This window comes from Cariama cristata, unplaced genomic scaffold (genome assembly GCF_000690535.1).
Source record: "Cariama cristata isolate BGI_N322 unplaced genomic scaffold, ASM69053v1 scaffold8569, whole genome shotgun sequence".
NCBI classification, from domain to species: Eukaryota; Metazoa; Chordata; class Aves; order Cariamiformes; family Cariamidae; genus Cariama; species Cariama cristata.
Genome location: NW_009636397.1, coordinates 79,360 through 97,026, shown reverse-complemented (window position 1 = coordinate 97,026; position 17,667 = coordinate 79,360). Strand labels below are relative to the sequence as shown.

Here is a 17,667-nt window from a genome sequence, read left to right as displayed (position 1 = left end):
TTTTTATTGCCCTACAAGGTTGACGGTTGAACCTAAAATAGAATCATGTCCTGTTGGCTCAGAAATGATTTACTATAGTTTTTTTTCCCCTAGCTATCAGAATCAGAATATTTCCCCTATTGTTACTCACAGCATTTGTTCTCCAACCTATGTTAGCCATAATAAGGTAATTCCCACTAGGAAAAGGAATTACAATTCCTTTGTTGACGTTTCAGAGAGCTATATTCACAGCCAGTACTGACCCTGAGGATTTGGAACACACACATTTCGTTACAAATAAGGAGGAACAGTGATATTGCATATTGTTGATGACCTCATGTCTGGATTTCTGTATAACTTGTAGTGGTTTTTTGATGTTTTGTTAATATATTAAGAAAGGAGTTTAAAACTCAGATTAAGCATGGGTTTTGAGCAGTGTTTTGCGTTTGCATTTGGTAGTGTTAATGCTTGCCATCTCCCTGATAAAAATCCTTTCTCATTTGCACCTTTACCTTCTTCATGTCAATTACTATATATTCGTGGATAGTATAAATCTAATTTAAGTGTAAATGGTGTATTTTATTTTGACTGTTGCCACAAAGAATTTGCAAGCCTTTTCTTGTTTATTAAAGGAGGCTAAAAAAGCCCAACCCAGCCACACTGAGAATGACTGTTTTAATTTCACCTGGGGTTGTAAATCAATATCCATTTACTATTCAGTTACTGCTTGCGTTTCCCTGGGTAATAGTATAACACATGTAATGTCAATGCAGTTTGGCATTTGTCCTCATTAGTATGGCAAAGGACACTTTTTTGCAAGAGTAAGCAAGCATCATGCCTTATTTCTGACATTTCCTGCGGAACAAAGAAGGAAAAACGTAATCGGTTTGTGTACAAAAGATGTGCAGCACATCTGATGTGGTGCCTCCAATGCTTTCATACATGAAATAACTTGAAAGATTAGGCTGTATGTAATTGTATCATATACTATTGATTACAGTTTAAATGGGAAGCTAGGGGTGGCACAGTGCAGCTTTGAGTTCTAATTTATTTACTAATTTAATTGTTTGTAATAAATACATCATAAATCTATTTTAACAATGTCAACAGTTGAATTATAGATCAACAGCAATATAGCAAATAATACTTGTGACATGATATATGTTACTTCTCTATACATTTCTAATCTCTCAGAGAGAGAGAGATATATAAAAAATTTATTGTTTACCATTTCAAATCAAAGTACAATATACATTAATTATACATTAGAATCTTGTTTTATAATTGTTACCTGTTATGTATGGTTTGGTGGTTTAGTGTTAGGCCTTGAACTATTAATTTAACCCTAAAATACACATGCTTCTTACAGGTTGGTGAGAATGTTGTGGATACTTGAACTAGCTAGTAAGCCAGGGTTAGGAAAAACACATCAAGTACACTTCACGCTTTGCTCAGGTGATTGGTGGAAAGTCTTATTTTCAGATTTACCACATGGTGATAAGAAATAAAAGTTTGGCAGCTGCTAGCCTCTGAGTAGGTTGTGTGAAGTGTATTGCTGGTCTCAATCCCCTACTCATTGGAGAAATAGTAGTCTCACTAGTACCATTTTAAATTATGTTTTAGAGCTGTCTGATGCTAAAACAATGGAGATTAATTCTGGGAAAAAGGGAAGCAGGAGTGATTTTAGTTTCAAGCAGACCCTTTGCAGGAGTCCTAAGGTCACCTAAGATAGCTCTCCAGAGTTCATAGCCCCTCGGTTCCCAGCTCTGGTGCCCCGCCGCAGCATTCGGTGCACTCTGTCTTTGTTACCTGTTTCTTGAAGTGTTCTGCGCTATGGAATTGCTTTGTCACAGCACTTCAGCACCAAAGAGACAAGTTTAAACATTCATAAGTAGGTGGTGGGGTTTTTTTTTTTGGTACTAATATTAGATCTTTATATCTCCATGTGAAGAGGCTGTCTCCTACTTGAGTCAGATACTGGGCTGTTGGTTTGTTTTCCGACAGTGAAGTGCAATTAAAACTGTTGTCGCTTTTGAAGTTAGCTGGTGAGACAGACCCTTGGGCTTCCCAGAAGCTCCATCTAGGCTGATTATGTAAGCTATTTATTACTTGGGAGAAAGTGTGACAGAGATTTGGACCTTTTATTTTTTTTCATGAAGTTTGTATTAGAAACATCTCTGTTACTATTTATATGAACGGAACCCTTGAGGCAAAGGGGAGGGAAGCCAGTCTTTTTTGGTTAAGTAACGCTCTCCGCAGAGGGGCTTTTAGCGATCCCACAGCCGGTGTGCCCAGATGACATGGGAGCTGCTGAGGGACCTGGAGGAGTGGGACGCAGTTGAAAGCACGTGAAGGTAGGGATGGGGAGCAGGGTGGTAGCGGGCCCTGATGGGTGCTCGGGAGGATGGTGACCAGTCACCTGGACTGAAGAAGGGTCATTGTCGGGACCTGGCAGACAGATGGTGAGTTGCAAAGATGGGCAAAGTTAATATTTAGCAACACAAGCTCAGCTCAGTTTGGGCTAGCCATGATAGCACTCCTGCCAACAGCATCTGTAGCATTCCAGAAATATGTCTGTACCTCCTCAGCCAAGATGAGCAAGGCTCAGCAGAGAAGAGGTACAACACCATAAGACAGACACTGGCTTCTCCAGGAAGGGGAAAAATGGTACTAAAAAGGTGATACCAGTAATCCCCAGGTCCTGCGGGAGTGGGGAAGGCAGTTCAGCCTTTGGCTGGTTCACAGAGGAAGCTAAGGAGAGGGTAGAAGAGGTTCTGGGGTGGGAGAAGCAGCTTGTTTTGGGGTCACACTAGAATGAGCTACCAAGAGAGGCCAGAGAGGAGGATCATACCTAGATTTTAATCATAATATTGTATGTGTTGTGACCACTGGGGAGGAACACTGAACATGCCTTCTTCCTCCCATACCAATGAATACCTTTTTACTCAACACTGTATAGCTCAGGTGAAATGAGAACATTTTTACATCCCCGAAGTGGAAGTGAAAGGACTGTATTTAAAGGAGAAGGGGGCTGAAGGGAGCTGGTAGAAACAATATATGAAATCGGGGTGAAGTTTTAGAATCAGATTTAGTGAGATGCATTCAAGGAAAAGATGAGGAGCACAAATCAGCTGAAATTTAGTTACTAGGCTGGGAATTGGATTAAAATATCTCTACCTAATAAGCGAAGCCCTGAATGAAGCATCCCCCGTGGCTTTTTTTTTTTTAATTTCTACAATAGATTCAGAAAGAGATCAAAGTCATAACATCATCATCAACAAATTTTCCTTAAGCCATAAGATTACTGCTGGTTTTGGTGAAATCCTTGAAAGTGGGGACAGAACTGTCGTCACATTTTTGAAGACCCCTCTTCTCAGCTGCACCGGTGGGGACAATGCGTTTGGATAAAGTGGAGGAAAGCTGCATGCTGACTTCTATTATTCCTTTCCTAGGACTGAAAAAAGACCATCCTAGGAAAGCGTTCTTTTGGGAAACTGTCACGGCATAAAATCTTGCGTAAAATAAATCTTAAATAAGGACATTGTAGCTATTAGAGTGCCATGTAATGAGATGGCAGTCTGGGATGGGCACCTCGCTTTACGTACAGAGCTATTTTATACATGAAGCCATCTAATAAGATCTATGTGTCCTTTAATTAAGGTCTCATGTACAGTGTAGTAGTAATGAGGGAATACGATGAAAAGAAATGGAAAAGGAAAGACCTTTATTTACCACGCTGAGAAGCCTTTATCATATGGAAATGATTAGAATTTAAATTTTTATCATCTGTCACAATTTGCTGCTGCTTTAATTAAAATAACACCAAGGACGTGTACAGTGAGTCTGGCTAGATGTGCTTCGTGCTCTTAATGACTCTCAGATGGGAAGGCAAGGGGTACAGAGAGGGCAGGACTGCGGGAAGATCCGGAGGGAGATGGTGCCAGATGGCCAGGCTTATTTTATTAATTTAGATCTCCATTATGGCTTTGCTTTTCTTCATTTCTCCAAAGGATGAGTTAGTTTAATGGGAATCATTTCACAGCCACAGTATGACGTGTTTAACTCCTTGGAGCCCATAGCAGTGCAGCAAAGCGCGTGTGTCAGTCCTGTCTCCCGTCAGCCGGCCGCCTCCGCAAGGCCTCCGCTCCAGCCCAGGTGCTTAACCCACAGCAGCCCTCCCTCAGGTAATTTGTTGAATCCCACTGTCCTAAACCGGTTCCAGCTTCTGATCATTGCAGCAAAGTAGCACCAAGGCAGTGTTTTGAGCCGCAGGGGCTGGCTGTGCTGCTGGGCTTCGCCACGTATTTTGGGCTGATCGCGTACATCTGCAAAACCTTCTCGTTAGTAGCAAGTAGCTGACTCTTCTTCTGCCAGCTCTTAGGTGCCTGGACACCCAGAAAGCTTAGCAAAGTACTGAGGAAAGGGAATTTAAAATAATTATTTTGTTTCCCCCCCTCGCCTCTCTTCGGTTTTGTGTGCTCAGTTACTGAGGATTCTGCCGCCTCCCCGTGGCTGTTGAGAAAAGCTGCACACAACTGGAGATCGTGATTTTAGATATTATTGATTTAGGGGTTTAGAGATTAAAAAAAAGTAATATCATCTTCTGAAAATCTGTTTGGCACAGTCTGAAGCAAGAAACTGCTGAGGCGTTTGCATTAAGAGCAGGGTTTTTTAATTTCTTCCCTTTCTCTGTCCACGGTGATAACAAAGGTGCTTCAGTTTGTCAAGTCTTCTGCATCATCAGTGGTTATTGGATTAGTATTAGCAACAAAATGAGCTTGTCTTCTGTGATTCAATGAAAAAACAACCAAACCTACGAAGAATTTAGAATCCTCTATAGAAAGCTTATTAATTAATTCACTTTATGAGTTGATTCAGAAATCTCTATCACATATAAGTCATTCTTGGATTCCAGCAAAGCATCTAGACTAATTTTGATCACAACCCTATAGCTGGAACAAATGGCAAGATGCATTTCCACATACCGTGAGTTTTGTGACACATGCAGGAAAAAAACCTGAATTCGCCACCAAAATCTATGGTGCGTGCCATGACAAGAAAGAAACAAAGCAGCTTAAAGTAATGTGCCTTGTAGAGGATGAAACCTGGCAGTATAACACAGGGAATAAAGCATAACATTTTCAAGATTCTGAATTAATAATTGGATGAAATAAGAGATCTCATGTAGTCGTTGAGCATTGGCAAGTGAGACGCAAGAGAAACACAGTGTTGAAGTGTCGATTACTCCATTGAGCACTCACCCAACGCATGCTGCCTATGAAAAGCTGAGGCTGGGCACTGGCCTGCGCACGCCTGAGAGCACATCAAGTTTGCGCACCCCTTTGCATTGCTCTTTTCGTCCGCTCCTCACTCCCCATTTAGTGAGTGAGAGGCCTTCATGCTCTTGAGAGCATCACAAGCAGGTTTGCTTACCACGTTTACTGTTCCAACCAAACCCACGTAGCTATGGGAAGCTCTCGTTCTGTATGGTGGTAGTATGGGAATGGTGCTCTGACTGCTAACTTGGCAGGCTGGGATAGAGATGACTAGGTTGATGGAACATATCATTCTGCTTCAGATGATTCTGAAGTCTTATACATATGCTGTATATTAAATAATAGGTAAAATATCTACTAAAATATTAGAGGAGATTAGGGTAAAATCTCAAGACCAGTAAGAATTTGTCAGGCTATTAAAATTAACTCTTTGGACATGGAAAATACACATTTTTGAGAAAGATGCACAAAATTCAGAGGCATGAATTTGACAAGGATCTCAGATTTCAAGATAAGCAAAGCTTATCCAGAGTTTTGGAGCTTTGTTGTCATTTCAGATCTTCTGATAGCTCCCAAATTTCCTTGCTAGGCTGACAGCAAGCAAATATTCCCAGTCCTTCCTTAGTCCTTCCCTAGCACTCAGGATTGCCTGGGTATTTTCCAGTCATTTTGATAGAATAATTTTACAAATGCTTTTTGTCGTACCTTTACCCAGTGCTTGAGTTCTGTGTTCTTACCGCTTCTCTTTTACTCTCTTTTGCATTTTGTCTTAATATTCAATATTGTACCAGGACTAGAGAGAATGAACTCATGACTGAGAGAATGAAGTAGACTTTGAAAATTATATGACATTAAAAATCGTATAAAAATATGTTGACTGATTTGTTTAGGGATGTGAGTACATTATACCAGTAACCTAATTCCCAGTATCTTCTTAAGTAGCTTTCAAAACCATTTTTTGATTTCTTTGGGTTTTGAATTGCTGCTAAAATAATGAAAATGGATGGAGCTGATGATGAATCATCATGACAATGTTTACTATCAATGCGCATTTTTGCCAGGGTGTTTTAATCAGTAACAGAGTCCCAATGAAATTGGCCCACTTAAACCTGCAGATAAAGGAAATAGCAAGAATATACTTATAATTAAAGCTTCTATTAAGAGTAATAAATTAATTTATTTCAAAGCTCTCTGGTTAGATGGCAGGCAAGCATGCTAAGAGCTCGCTTGGGTTTTTCTGCATAGCCCATGGGCTGATGTACCTCCGAGGGGAGAAGGCACAGGGACTCCCTTTAGGCATTTCATTGCAATGCTGGTGTTTCAGCGCCCAGGAATGTTTCCTTCCACCCCAGTCAAACACAAAATAGTCAGCAGAAAGAGGTAGCTGCCTCCAGATGACCTTTTAGAGAATCTATGTTAAACAATAATTAGTTACTCTTATCTGCCCTACATAGACACGCAGCTTTCAGTTGAGGGAGCCTAGGGAGCCCGAGTTATACATTCGAATTAAGCAATGTGGATATTTCTGTAGCTGTGAAATGAAAGTCCATGGAAAATTTGTTTTCTAAGAAAGAGCTAACCCTGACTTTGCACATGAGTGTCAAAACTCTTAGGGATGTAGCTTGGACCAGACTTCACCTTAGAAGAAGGAAACCAAACAAAACCAAAGCAAGCGCAGAAATCAGAAACAATATTAAATGGTTATTTCTCACACCAAAAATCAACAAAGATCTGGTAAGTGGGATTCTACTTTCAAGCCTTTATCCTGGATGTGGGGACTTCATTACTGACTACATTAGACACCAGATTACTTTGCAGTCTGCAGTCAGCCCTGCAGGTACACAACCTCCTGATTCTGAGAAGTTTGGGTCAATTCAAAATTTGTTGCTTGGAACCATCATTGATTATGTTTGCAAAGCAATTACAGAGAGTAGTATAAGCGAAATAAGCACCAGCTGTTGTGAAAGTCATAACTCAGGAAATCTTTTTCTCAGGTTCTGTAATTCAGTGGCACAAATTAATTGCACAGTAACTAGTACTATTTGTCACTTAATATAAGGGGCATGACCAGGAGATATATTAATGTCTGACATCTTTTCTTTCAGGATGATTTTCTGTATAGTGTCTCCGTTTTAAGTGGAATCCTTTGCACTGTCTTGGCAGTAATCAAATTTATGCTGGGAAAGGTCCTTACAAGCAGAGCACTGATAACCGATGGTGAGTGTAAAGTTGATCCTGCTGCATTTGTAGACTCTTCCAGGGAATGTTGTAGTCACAGAGGATACAAGTGACCCCCACATGAGGGCAACTGTGAAAGAGCACTGAAATAAGAAGGCCACTGGGAAATGGGAAAAAAACTCAAAATCCAGAACAGTCTGTGGTACCACTGGCCTCTTGCGTAGATACCTCAGCTGAAATGGGTATGGCTGGTGGAAGTCAAACAGTTAATGTGTGGATAGCAAGCAGTAATAGAGAGTTAGAGGTAGACCATATAATGAATTAAGTGTCTATTAGTCAGAGGTTAGACTACAGAGGGGGATATGACACCAATTTATATAGCTTTGGTTAAGTCAGGTCTATCCTCACTGCCTATGCTTGGTAAACAGTTTCATCCCTACAGTTAAAACAAAGCAAGTCTGTTGCAGAAAACGCCGCCCTGCCTCAAGCAGGAATCGCAACCGTCACTCATACATACCCCTGTAGACCTAAATGGCCACCGTACTGCTTTTCCTGCCACTCAGCAGAGGTGGTGGAGCATCGCATGTGTAAAACAAAGCCTTTGCCTGCCTACTGCCCTACACTCCTCTGGCTCTGCCGGAGCTTGGCACAAGCTGAATCTCATCTGCTATATCCTTTGGAGACCTCACTGCCACTACTCTGTTGGATCAGGTGTGTAGCGCCTGACTGTTGCTGGTTTTAAAGGTATGTTTAAAGGCATGTTTTAAAAGTAGGTCCAGATGTGCCTCTTACTGACAAGGCTCAAGCTTGTGAATCTTCAGAGAGCCACAGGGGTGGCAAACAAGTGAGGTCACAGTGATGGCGGAGATTTCACGGCGCCCTACAAATCCCTACCAGTTTTTATCTGCAAGCACAGGACAGTTTGAAATACTCTGTAAACATACACAATAGGGGGTTAATGATTCATGGATTGTAGTACATAAATTATTTTACTCCGCCGAAGATTTCACTTTAAGGAAATTCAATTTTCGGCTTACTCTAGGGATTCATACAATTGCTTTATGTTAAGTAACTTACACACACTCAAAATTTTTTTGGTGATGTGTGATAACACATATTATGAGTATTTATATTTTATATCATCCCACTTAAATAAATACTTTATGAGTATTTGTATTTTAAATACAAAATAAGCAGAAAAGGAATCAATCCAGTAATGTGGGGGTTACAGCTAAGCTACTGCCTCCCTGCATTTGTGATTCTCTCCCAACAGACCATGCTGTTCAGTGATCTTACTCTTTACTATGGACTCTGCCACCCTAGGCATTTTGAAAAAAAAAGATCTCCAACCTGCAAAAAGGATTCTGGAAAGGATCCGGGGAACTACAGACCAGTGAGTCTGACTTCCTTCGCTGTCAGAGTGTAAGTGGGACACGTTGACCATTTCAGAACTGTGTCTAGGCAGGCAAATGATTAACCCACAAACTGTGGCTTGTTTTTGAAACCGAGCATTTTTTTCAGACAAAATTTAGCTGAAAAATTCCTGAATAACTCTAGCTCTGAATTGGTCTCCTGTATGACACAGAAATCTCTTCCCTCATAATTACATCCTCGTGCTAATTATGTTGCTTCTGAGCTGGAGATTGCTCATTCTTTGATTAAAAAAAAATTGGGAATAAAGTATACAGTTGCCTAGCTGTTTTTTATCTCTCTTTTCTCTCCTTCAGAACTACTTTAGAAAATGTAGGAGGCTGATCATACCATGTGTGGTTAAATATCTTCTTTCAGAAGATATATTTACATGTATACTTGATTTATTAACAATCGGGAGGAGACAATGTGATGCAGCAGCTGAGACAGATTTAGCACTCCCTTGCATATCTTTTTCTAGTGATTTCTGTTTCCTGCTAATTTACCTCCTGTGATCACTGGCTGTAGACCAACAAACTGTTTTGAGTAACAAGAGCGTACATTTTTCTTCCTGAAAAATAGGTTTATTTTCAAAACAGCCAGTTCTCTCTCATACATGTCAACCTCTATTAACAATGTTTTTAAAGAATAATTTTGTTTTAGAGTAGGGCTTGACAACAACATCTCTTTAAAGCCTAAATGTATGAATCCTAATCAGGCAAGATGTTATTTGTACAATTTGTTTATAGCAAAAGCTCATGCCCTTTTGGACACTAAAACCAGCCATTTCCTATCTTGAATTTTGTAACATCTCGGAAGACAAATGCAGAGATGTGACAATTAGGTGGCGTCAGCCAACTTCCCTGTAGGTTTTAGATACCCGTTTCCTTCCCTGATGTAGCCACCTGTATTTTCGTGTGCTAGCCTTATGCACAGAACGTGGTGTCTGGATTATTACCCGCAGCCATTACATGATTTCCTGCCACACCAGCAAGGAAAGGTTTGACTGAATGACAGTCAGGAACAGAAAACAATTTCCTTTGTAAGTAGCTTTTAGATCATTTGGAACCATCAGCCAATAATGGCACGAAAATGTATTATTCCTGCCTTTTGTGTATCATCCTGATGGATTCTGACTTAAGCTGGAGCAGGGGAAGTAACACTGCTTTAAATTTATAGTTAATTAATTTATACTTAATATTCTTTATATATACACACATACAGTATATTTCATCGACATGTATTAGCAGTGTAAGTAATATTGCCTGGGAATAAAAAAAGATTAGGATTTGTCTAGACTACAGTGTTGACACAGTAATTGTGTCTGGATTGGTTTAACTATACTGGTATAATTAATCCAATAATCAGGCATTTACATGCAATGTCTGTGATACCAATTGTAGAATGCAGTGCTGCAGTCCAAAAAAAACTCCAACCCCCCTTTCTTTGCAGGGGTGGAAGCCTGAAACCTTTGCATGCCCTGTTCTGCCACAGACTTGCTAAGTAACACATGCTTTTCCGTGCCAGGATTTCTTTTGCATTTAAGTACCTGCTGTCAGGGATCTGGTGAATCTTAATCAAAATATTGATGGATTATACAAGTATTTCAGCTGTAGGGATACCTAGGAAAGGTCGATTGTTAGCTACATCTTTCAGAAAGACTTGACATGATTTAGGTAAGGACTGGATGTGAGAGGTTTGGATCAAAGGAGCCATTCAGGAATGTGTCCTGTATGTGGCTGTTGGCAGTCATAGGGAATTGGAAAAAAAAACCTGGCCAAGTACTGTAAGCAGCAGCTGACTAGAGTTGACTCACGAAGCAATACAGATCTTTCATTTGTTAACTAGGTTAAATAGTATCTGTATCTTCCAAATGAATACATTATCAGTGACTTTTTTTTTGGTAGAACAACAGTGGTATCTTTTGGGTTATTGAGAAAAAAAAATAAATCAGAAAAAGGGAATTTGGGGAAAAAAATGAATATAAGGAATGACTTTAAAAAACCCAAAACAAGTCAAATAAGAGTTGAAGGAACAAGGGCATTAATTATTCCAAAAGCCTTGAGAGAATTTTGAAGGGACAATCTTGGAGACAAAGAGAAAAGGTTTAAAAAGAAAGAGGAATCTAAAAGGACGTTCATAAAAATTGTGAATAATAGACACATATGTCTATTAGACATGATATGTCTAAAGCATAAATGGAAAATATTCCTAGGATTATCCTGGAAGTCTTCCCTAATGCATTCAGGAGCATATGCAGCTCTAAGCTATAGTGCCAAAAACATGTAAATAAATATATGGAATGGGGTTAAAAGCTTCAAGAAAAGGTCTGGGAAATGTTCCTGTGCAAAACCATTTTCCTTTTCATGAGCTCCTTGGGTATACTGGACTCCAATTTGCTCCTTTTCAGAGAAAGTGAGGGCCTTGTGGTACCTTACGAAGTGGCCTTTGAAGTTCTAACCGGGGATATTTGCACATACAGCAATGGTACCTATATTTTGAAGAGGTTCTTTGGAAGGTAACTGGGCTACAGCAGACGTACTCAGGGCTGCAGCCAGCCACCCTTGTGCAGCTCAAAGATACTTCATTCATGGCTACAAGAGAGAGAAGTGCTTGACTGTCAGAGTCAACGTGGAGCAGGTCCAGTATTTGAAGGAATATTGCTGTTTGGAAAATTAGCATGAAGAGGTGAAAGCTATAAGTGTGATTTGGAACTAAACAGAGAATGAAAAAATCGGGACTGACCAAATCAAGACACACAGTACAGGGAGATTAATGTAAAGTTAGTTATATCAGCCAGGACAAGTGACAGAGTTCTTAAATGCTGGTCAGATACCAACTATTCGATGCTTGATTTGTTGAAATGAAGTGTGGCAAAGACCTCTGGCTAACCGCACATGACTAAATTGCACCACCTCCTCTTTAATGCAGTGCGAGAGGGCGTATCTGGGGCCCCCAACACCAGAAGGACATGGACCTGTTGGAGTGAGTCCAGAGGAGGCCATGAAGATGATCCGAGGGCTGGAGCATCTCTCCTAGGAAGACAGGCTGAGAGAGTTGGGCTGTTCAACCTGGAGAAGAGAGGGCTCCAGGGAGACCTTAGAGCAGCCTTCCAGTACCTAAAGGGGCCTACAAGAAAGCTGGGGAGGGACTTGTTACGAGGGCATGGAGTGACAGGACAAGGGGCAATGGCTTTAAACTGGAAGAGGGAAGATTAGATGTTAGGAAGAAATTCTTCCCTGTGAGGGTGGTGAGGCAGTGGCACAGGTTGCCCAGAGAAGCTGCCCCATCCCTGGAAGTGTTTAAGGCCAGTTTGGAGGGGGCTTTGAGCAACCTGGTCTGGTGGAAGGTGTCCCTGCCCCTGGCAGGGGGGTTGGAACTGGGTGGTCTTTAAGGTCGCTTTCAACAAAACCATTCTCTGCGTAACCTCTCCCAAGGGTCTGTGCTCCTCTCTGGTGGCACTGGTATGATAATACCTTATCTCCCTACAGATTACCGAGATGGTTAAAGCAAATTCCTTGAGGTTTGGTTCTTCCTTTAATTATTTTTTTTTCCCTTTCTAGGTTTCAACTCTCTTGTAGGTGGAATAATGGGATTTTCCATCCTTCTTAGTGCAGAAGTTTTTAAACACAATTCTTCTGTCTGGTTTCTGGATGGCAGTATAGGAGTTTTAATCGGACTTACAATATTTGCCTATGGAATCAAGTGAGTATCTCCTGCTAGCAGGTATTTCAGTATGTACAGCAAATGGGCTGTCTGTTTAATGTAATAAGCCATAGCTCTTAAAGGCTTATATAATTCCAGTAAAATCAGTCACTGGAATTTATGAATTAGACTAGCTGCCAATACTGAAGCAGAGGGTGTGGAAAGGGATAAAAGATTCTGTGTCTCACATCAGTTGAGAAGAAGCTGGGACTTAAAAAAGAAAGTGGAATAATTTTAGAAGACTTTTGTATACGAGAATTTGGAAATAAAAGGTTTGAAATATTTGAAAAATAACCACAAATCTTGGATAAAATCAATCCCTGTTGCTTTTATGGCACATTTCTAAGCAGTGTTTTTTTCCAAAGAAATTTTAGCTTAAAGGTAAGGTGCCCACGTTTAAAGAATGATCTTGCTCGTGATTTCCATCCTAGCCCTACTCTATAGCAACTTCGGAACTGAAGGCTAGCCAGTCGTGTTCCCAAGGTTGTTTCTATTGAATTTTAAGATGCTTTCGTAATTCACAACACCAGAAATAGAATAAAATCAAATTAAGCTCTGCCACGCACTTCATTGCTGCCACAATTTCCCTTGGCTGCATGGAATCTAAGTAAAGGCTTTGTGTTTTATCCCCCTTTCTTTTGGTCTGCCAAAAGAAAAGGCCAAGGTCTGCTTCTCAACAGGCATGATTCCAAGTAACGAAGTTGCTATCTATCCCCCTTGCTGCCATAAGAGAAAGACAGCTGCACTAAGCTGTCAGCTGGAAGCTGTGTGGAGTTTTTCTAAACTTGGAAAATGAAATTAACATTTTAATGGGGACTACCTTTCTTGGAAAAATCATTATAATCATTATTTCTGTTATAAAACTGACTGTTCTGGAAAACTGTAGAGGCAAATCCATACAAAAGTATTTAAACATACCAAACAGCATCCGAAACATTTTGGACAGCTGCGAAACTCATGCTACATACATGCCATCACTCCGCTCGGCCACATGCTCAGCCGTTGTGTCACCAAGACACAGTGAAGGCTAACGAAGGATAAAACTAAATTCTGTTTTGGCAACTACTTGATTTTACACTTTGTGAAACTGCTACAATTCTCCTCTACTGTTAGAGACCTTCTTACACCAGCCTGGTGTGAAACAGGTTGCTACCACAGTCCCTTTCCCACTAATCCCTCCATGGCTTCTCCACCCAAAATCACTGCTGCTGTGCGTTACAATTTCTCAGTGCAGCCCTGCAATCCAGGTTTCCAAAAGGAGAGTCCCTCCACAGAGTTTGTTTAACGCTCCTTTTTGGGCAGAATTAATTGTGGGGTGGAATTAATTCTGATCAGGAGAAAGCAAGATAAGGCTGTTAATACATCCAAGTTCTTTTTAATTCATAAAATAATAAGTGAACACCTCCGTTCCAGGGCTTTGCTGTGGCTCGGCATCAACACTCTTGTGCTTTCCTCTGCAGGTTGCTTATCGATATGGTACCTCGTGTAAGGCAAACACGCCATTATGAAATGTTTGAGTGAAGATCACACCCTCTCCTCTGTAAGGACTGTAAAACTTACAGCATCGTACATTCTGGCAAGTGGTGCCAATGGTATTTTACTAAATATGCAGTTTGTTTCCCGTGGTCTGTTTTTGTTGGAGTTTGTTTTAATGGGAAATCTCTCTGTAAAACTGGCATATGTGCACACTGCTTGCAATTCAGCGAAACTGCAGCATTTTTTTCCAAGTATGCTATTGATTCCTGTGACAATAGAAAACATGCGGTTTGCAGTTTTAACCCAGCTGCCATGTTGTATATTCCAGAGTGAAAGTGTGTGATAATGGTGTGATAAGCCTGTGGGTAAAGAAGTGCCAGTTTCAGATCTTGTTTGGTTGTTTCGGGTTTTCCCCCTCCCCGGCCTGTATTTTCCCAAACACATGCTGTAACAGAAGTGCAATCCTTGCTAACCTCTTCAGCTAACAGAGTATCCTGTGTAGAGTCTGGACACCAAGAGCTGTGCTGCTTGAAACACTTAAGTAGCTACTTTCTCCCCCTCCTTCAAATAGAGGCACAGAAAGAGCAGGTACAAACCCTTCTGCGATCAGAGAGATATTTCATTTTAATCCTAAATTTACTGAAACTATACCTCTTCGATTTCAGTGCTATATTTTTTCTTAACAAGACACTGTTCATAGCTTTGCATGGACCAGACAAGCACCCACAGTATTACTGTACAGACCAAAGCCAAAAAGTCGTGTGAGGAAGAGGAGCTGCTTGAGGAATGGGATTTTTGTCTTCTGTTATACTGTATGCAGCGTGTGTGACTCTGTGGTTGCTCTGTAGTCTGACGATGGCACAGCAGTGGCTCAATCTGGTGGTGAGATACAGATCTATTTATTAGATTTAGATTGTCCTGTAAAGTGTTGCTCACCTTCCATCACACATCTTACATATTACTTAATAGCAGGTTAAATTATGAAAGAATCTTGATGTATAATCAATATTTTCTACAGTATCTGTAAGTAACATTTGAAAACTATTTCCAGAATGTATCATAGAACAAAGTCTTCCTGTATAGCAGCCTATTAAACTGGATTCTCTGGCTATATCCATTTTTGTTTTATTTTATATATTCCAGGTTGGTTTTCACAAAACAGAACCATTATTGTTGCTTCGGTTTATCACAGGTGGATAAAAAATAGACAGTGCACTGTAGAGTTTGAAATAGGACCACGGTAAGTAGCCAGGCAGCTAGAAATGCCTATTTCTAGCCACATGACAATGGACTACATAAATGAGAGTAGATGTACAATTAGACTGGTCAGTGATTGACATACAGCAGGGACACCGAATTTTTTACTGGTGCCTCGTGATGCTAAAACCGTATTTCCCATCATATGTCACTTAGCAAGTTCTCAGACAGATCCTTAAGGATCTTTAGTAAAAGCCAGCTGCAAATGATAGGTGTAGGAAGAGACCACCCAAAGGTTTCGCTGACCTGACCGTGCCTGTATGGGGTGCACAGTATTGGAAAGATGACACTCAGTTCTGCTTGAAACAGAAAATTCTTCACAGCAAAATGAATTTTGTTCTGCTGCTATAGTTTGTTTACACAAACAAAACTTTGGATCAATTAAGTTAGTATAAATATTTGTAGGCAAACTTTATACTATTGTTGCTCTCGGTGCTGATGCTGTCACAGAATGATGTTAGAAATCATCCTGTCATTCAGCAGTGAGATGAAAGTAAGTACAACGCTTGACAAGACAAAGGAGCTACTTCCTAAATGCATTCAGCAAGGACTCCAGAGAGACTGTAAAGTAAAGCAGTCGTCACTGTACGCAGGTGGATTTCTAAATATCAAATACCACTGCAAGACCCTTTCTTTTGACACAAGTTCCTAATTTGTTATGCTTTTGCTTAGTCCTGATATTTTCCCATTATTCTTCTTCTCTAACTCCTAGTTCTGTGAAGTGAGCTGTGGAACAGGTATTTCCCCACTGATGAACTAGCGTTTGTCAACCATCTTCAGCCTCAGAATCACAGAACCAGAGCCTGACCATAGCTAGGCTAGACATTTCAGGGTTTTGTTAGCTTTATTAGTACTATTATTATTTTATTTTCTGCCTCTCCAGTGGCTTTATTACTTCTCCAGTCCCATTGCAAGTTGTGAGAATGACACCTGGGAACTACTAAAAGTGCGGCTCCGCAGGGCTGTGCACTCCAGCAACCTGGTTATAGCAGAGGCCAGCGCCAGCTGCTTCTGAAGGAAAGTGAGAAGGTGGTGTACTTGCTTGGGGCAAGATGATACTGAACTCCTGATACAATCTTTGCAACACACAAGTCCTAGACCATTGAAAGTATGTAGGCCATTCAAACCAACACACAGCGCAAACATTAAATAATTCTCTTAAAATGCTGAGTGTAAATAGGAGCACAGGTCGATGCAGCTGTGTTCATGCACGAAGCAAAGTAAACGCTGAGTAAATGACGTTTCACGCTTCTGTCTGGCACTCTGGAATGCTCTTAGAGGATATTTGCAAGTACAGACTCCATCTGCGCAGCCTTTGAAAAGAAGATGTGGTTAAACAAGTTAATCGTACTTTTTCTTATCAGATTAATTTAAATGAATTGCAGAAACTTTTCAGTTACCACAGGTGCTTCAAAGCATTTCTGATATTAGCAGGTAAATACAAGAAAAATAACTGAAATACTTGTGATATACTTAAAAGGAAAAATATGAGGAAATAATGATACTCAGAAGTGAAAGCAAATACATACTGATAAAGCCAGCTAGCATCAGGGAGACATTGTATGGTACACGATAATAGAAGAGAAAAATAACTGCTCATCGCTGCTCATCCACTTTACTGAGACACCGTCAAAAGATAACAGTTTCTACGTTCGTTTTCTGTATTAAACATCTGTGCTGGTTGTTTTTAACAATGCAATAACAAGTGTGCTTCCAGCTAAGCTAAGTGGAGGTGGACTTTTCAAAAGCTGAAGTAGCTCAAAAGCACTCAGATTAATCACCTGAAACTTGGTGCTGGCCAACATAACCCTTTGCTTGGTGCTCACAAGGCACAGAAGCTTGTCAGCACTGCCACATCCCCTTTGGGGTGCACAGGACACCAGGAAGGAGCTTCAGTGTCCATACAAGAGCGAGCACTGGCCAGTACAGAGATTGCAAACTGACACTTACTACGGTTTGGCCAAACTCAGAATTGCAAATTAATCCCTGAAAGTGACTACGAATCTGAGCAGACCCTTTGAATTTGGCCATATTGTTCAGCAGAGAAGGAAGCTATCAAAAACTCTCACGGTAAGGGTTACACCTGCTGCAGTCTTGAATCCCAAACCGTGCCCTGCATGAACCAGGTAGGCATGAGGTGGTTTAAGGATGGAAAACGATAATGTCCCACTTCTTATAGCTAAAAGCCAGATTTTTTTGAATCCAGGTTGTCATCAAGAAATCACCAGACTAACATCCCTTGCTGAGGTAGTCCCATTTCACTTCTAGCAATAGTCGGTAAGCCATAAATAAGTGTCATCCAACCATGGTGGAAAAATGGAGCCTCAAAAGAAGCTCCTTGCTGAAAATGGTGTTCCAGAACTGGGCCTGAAGCAAAGATCCCCCA

The 17,667-nt window shown here is 40.7% G+C and overlaps 1 protein-coding gene across 1 annotated transcript in view; it reads left to right on the top strand.

Annotated features, from left to right (window-relative positions):
- Positions 1-15,137, top strand: part of TMEM163 (transmembrane protein 163) — a gene marked incomplete at its 5' end in the record, with an annotated part of 98,884 nt that extends 83,747 nt beyond the window's left edge. Inside the window, 3 exons of the mRNA XM_009707903.1 lie at positions 7,361-7,472; positions 12,407-12,548; positions 14,009-15,137. Of these exons, the coding sequence (XP_009706205.1) occupies positions 7,361-7,472; positions 12,407-12,548; positions 14,009-14,069 (315 nt within the window). The remainder of the gene's footprint in view (positions 1-7,360; positions 7,473-12,406; positions 12,549-14,008) is intronic.
- Between the last annotated feature and the right edge of the window lie 2,530 nt (positions 15,138-17,667).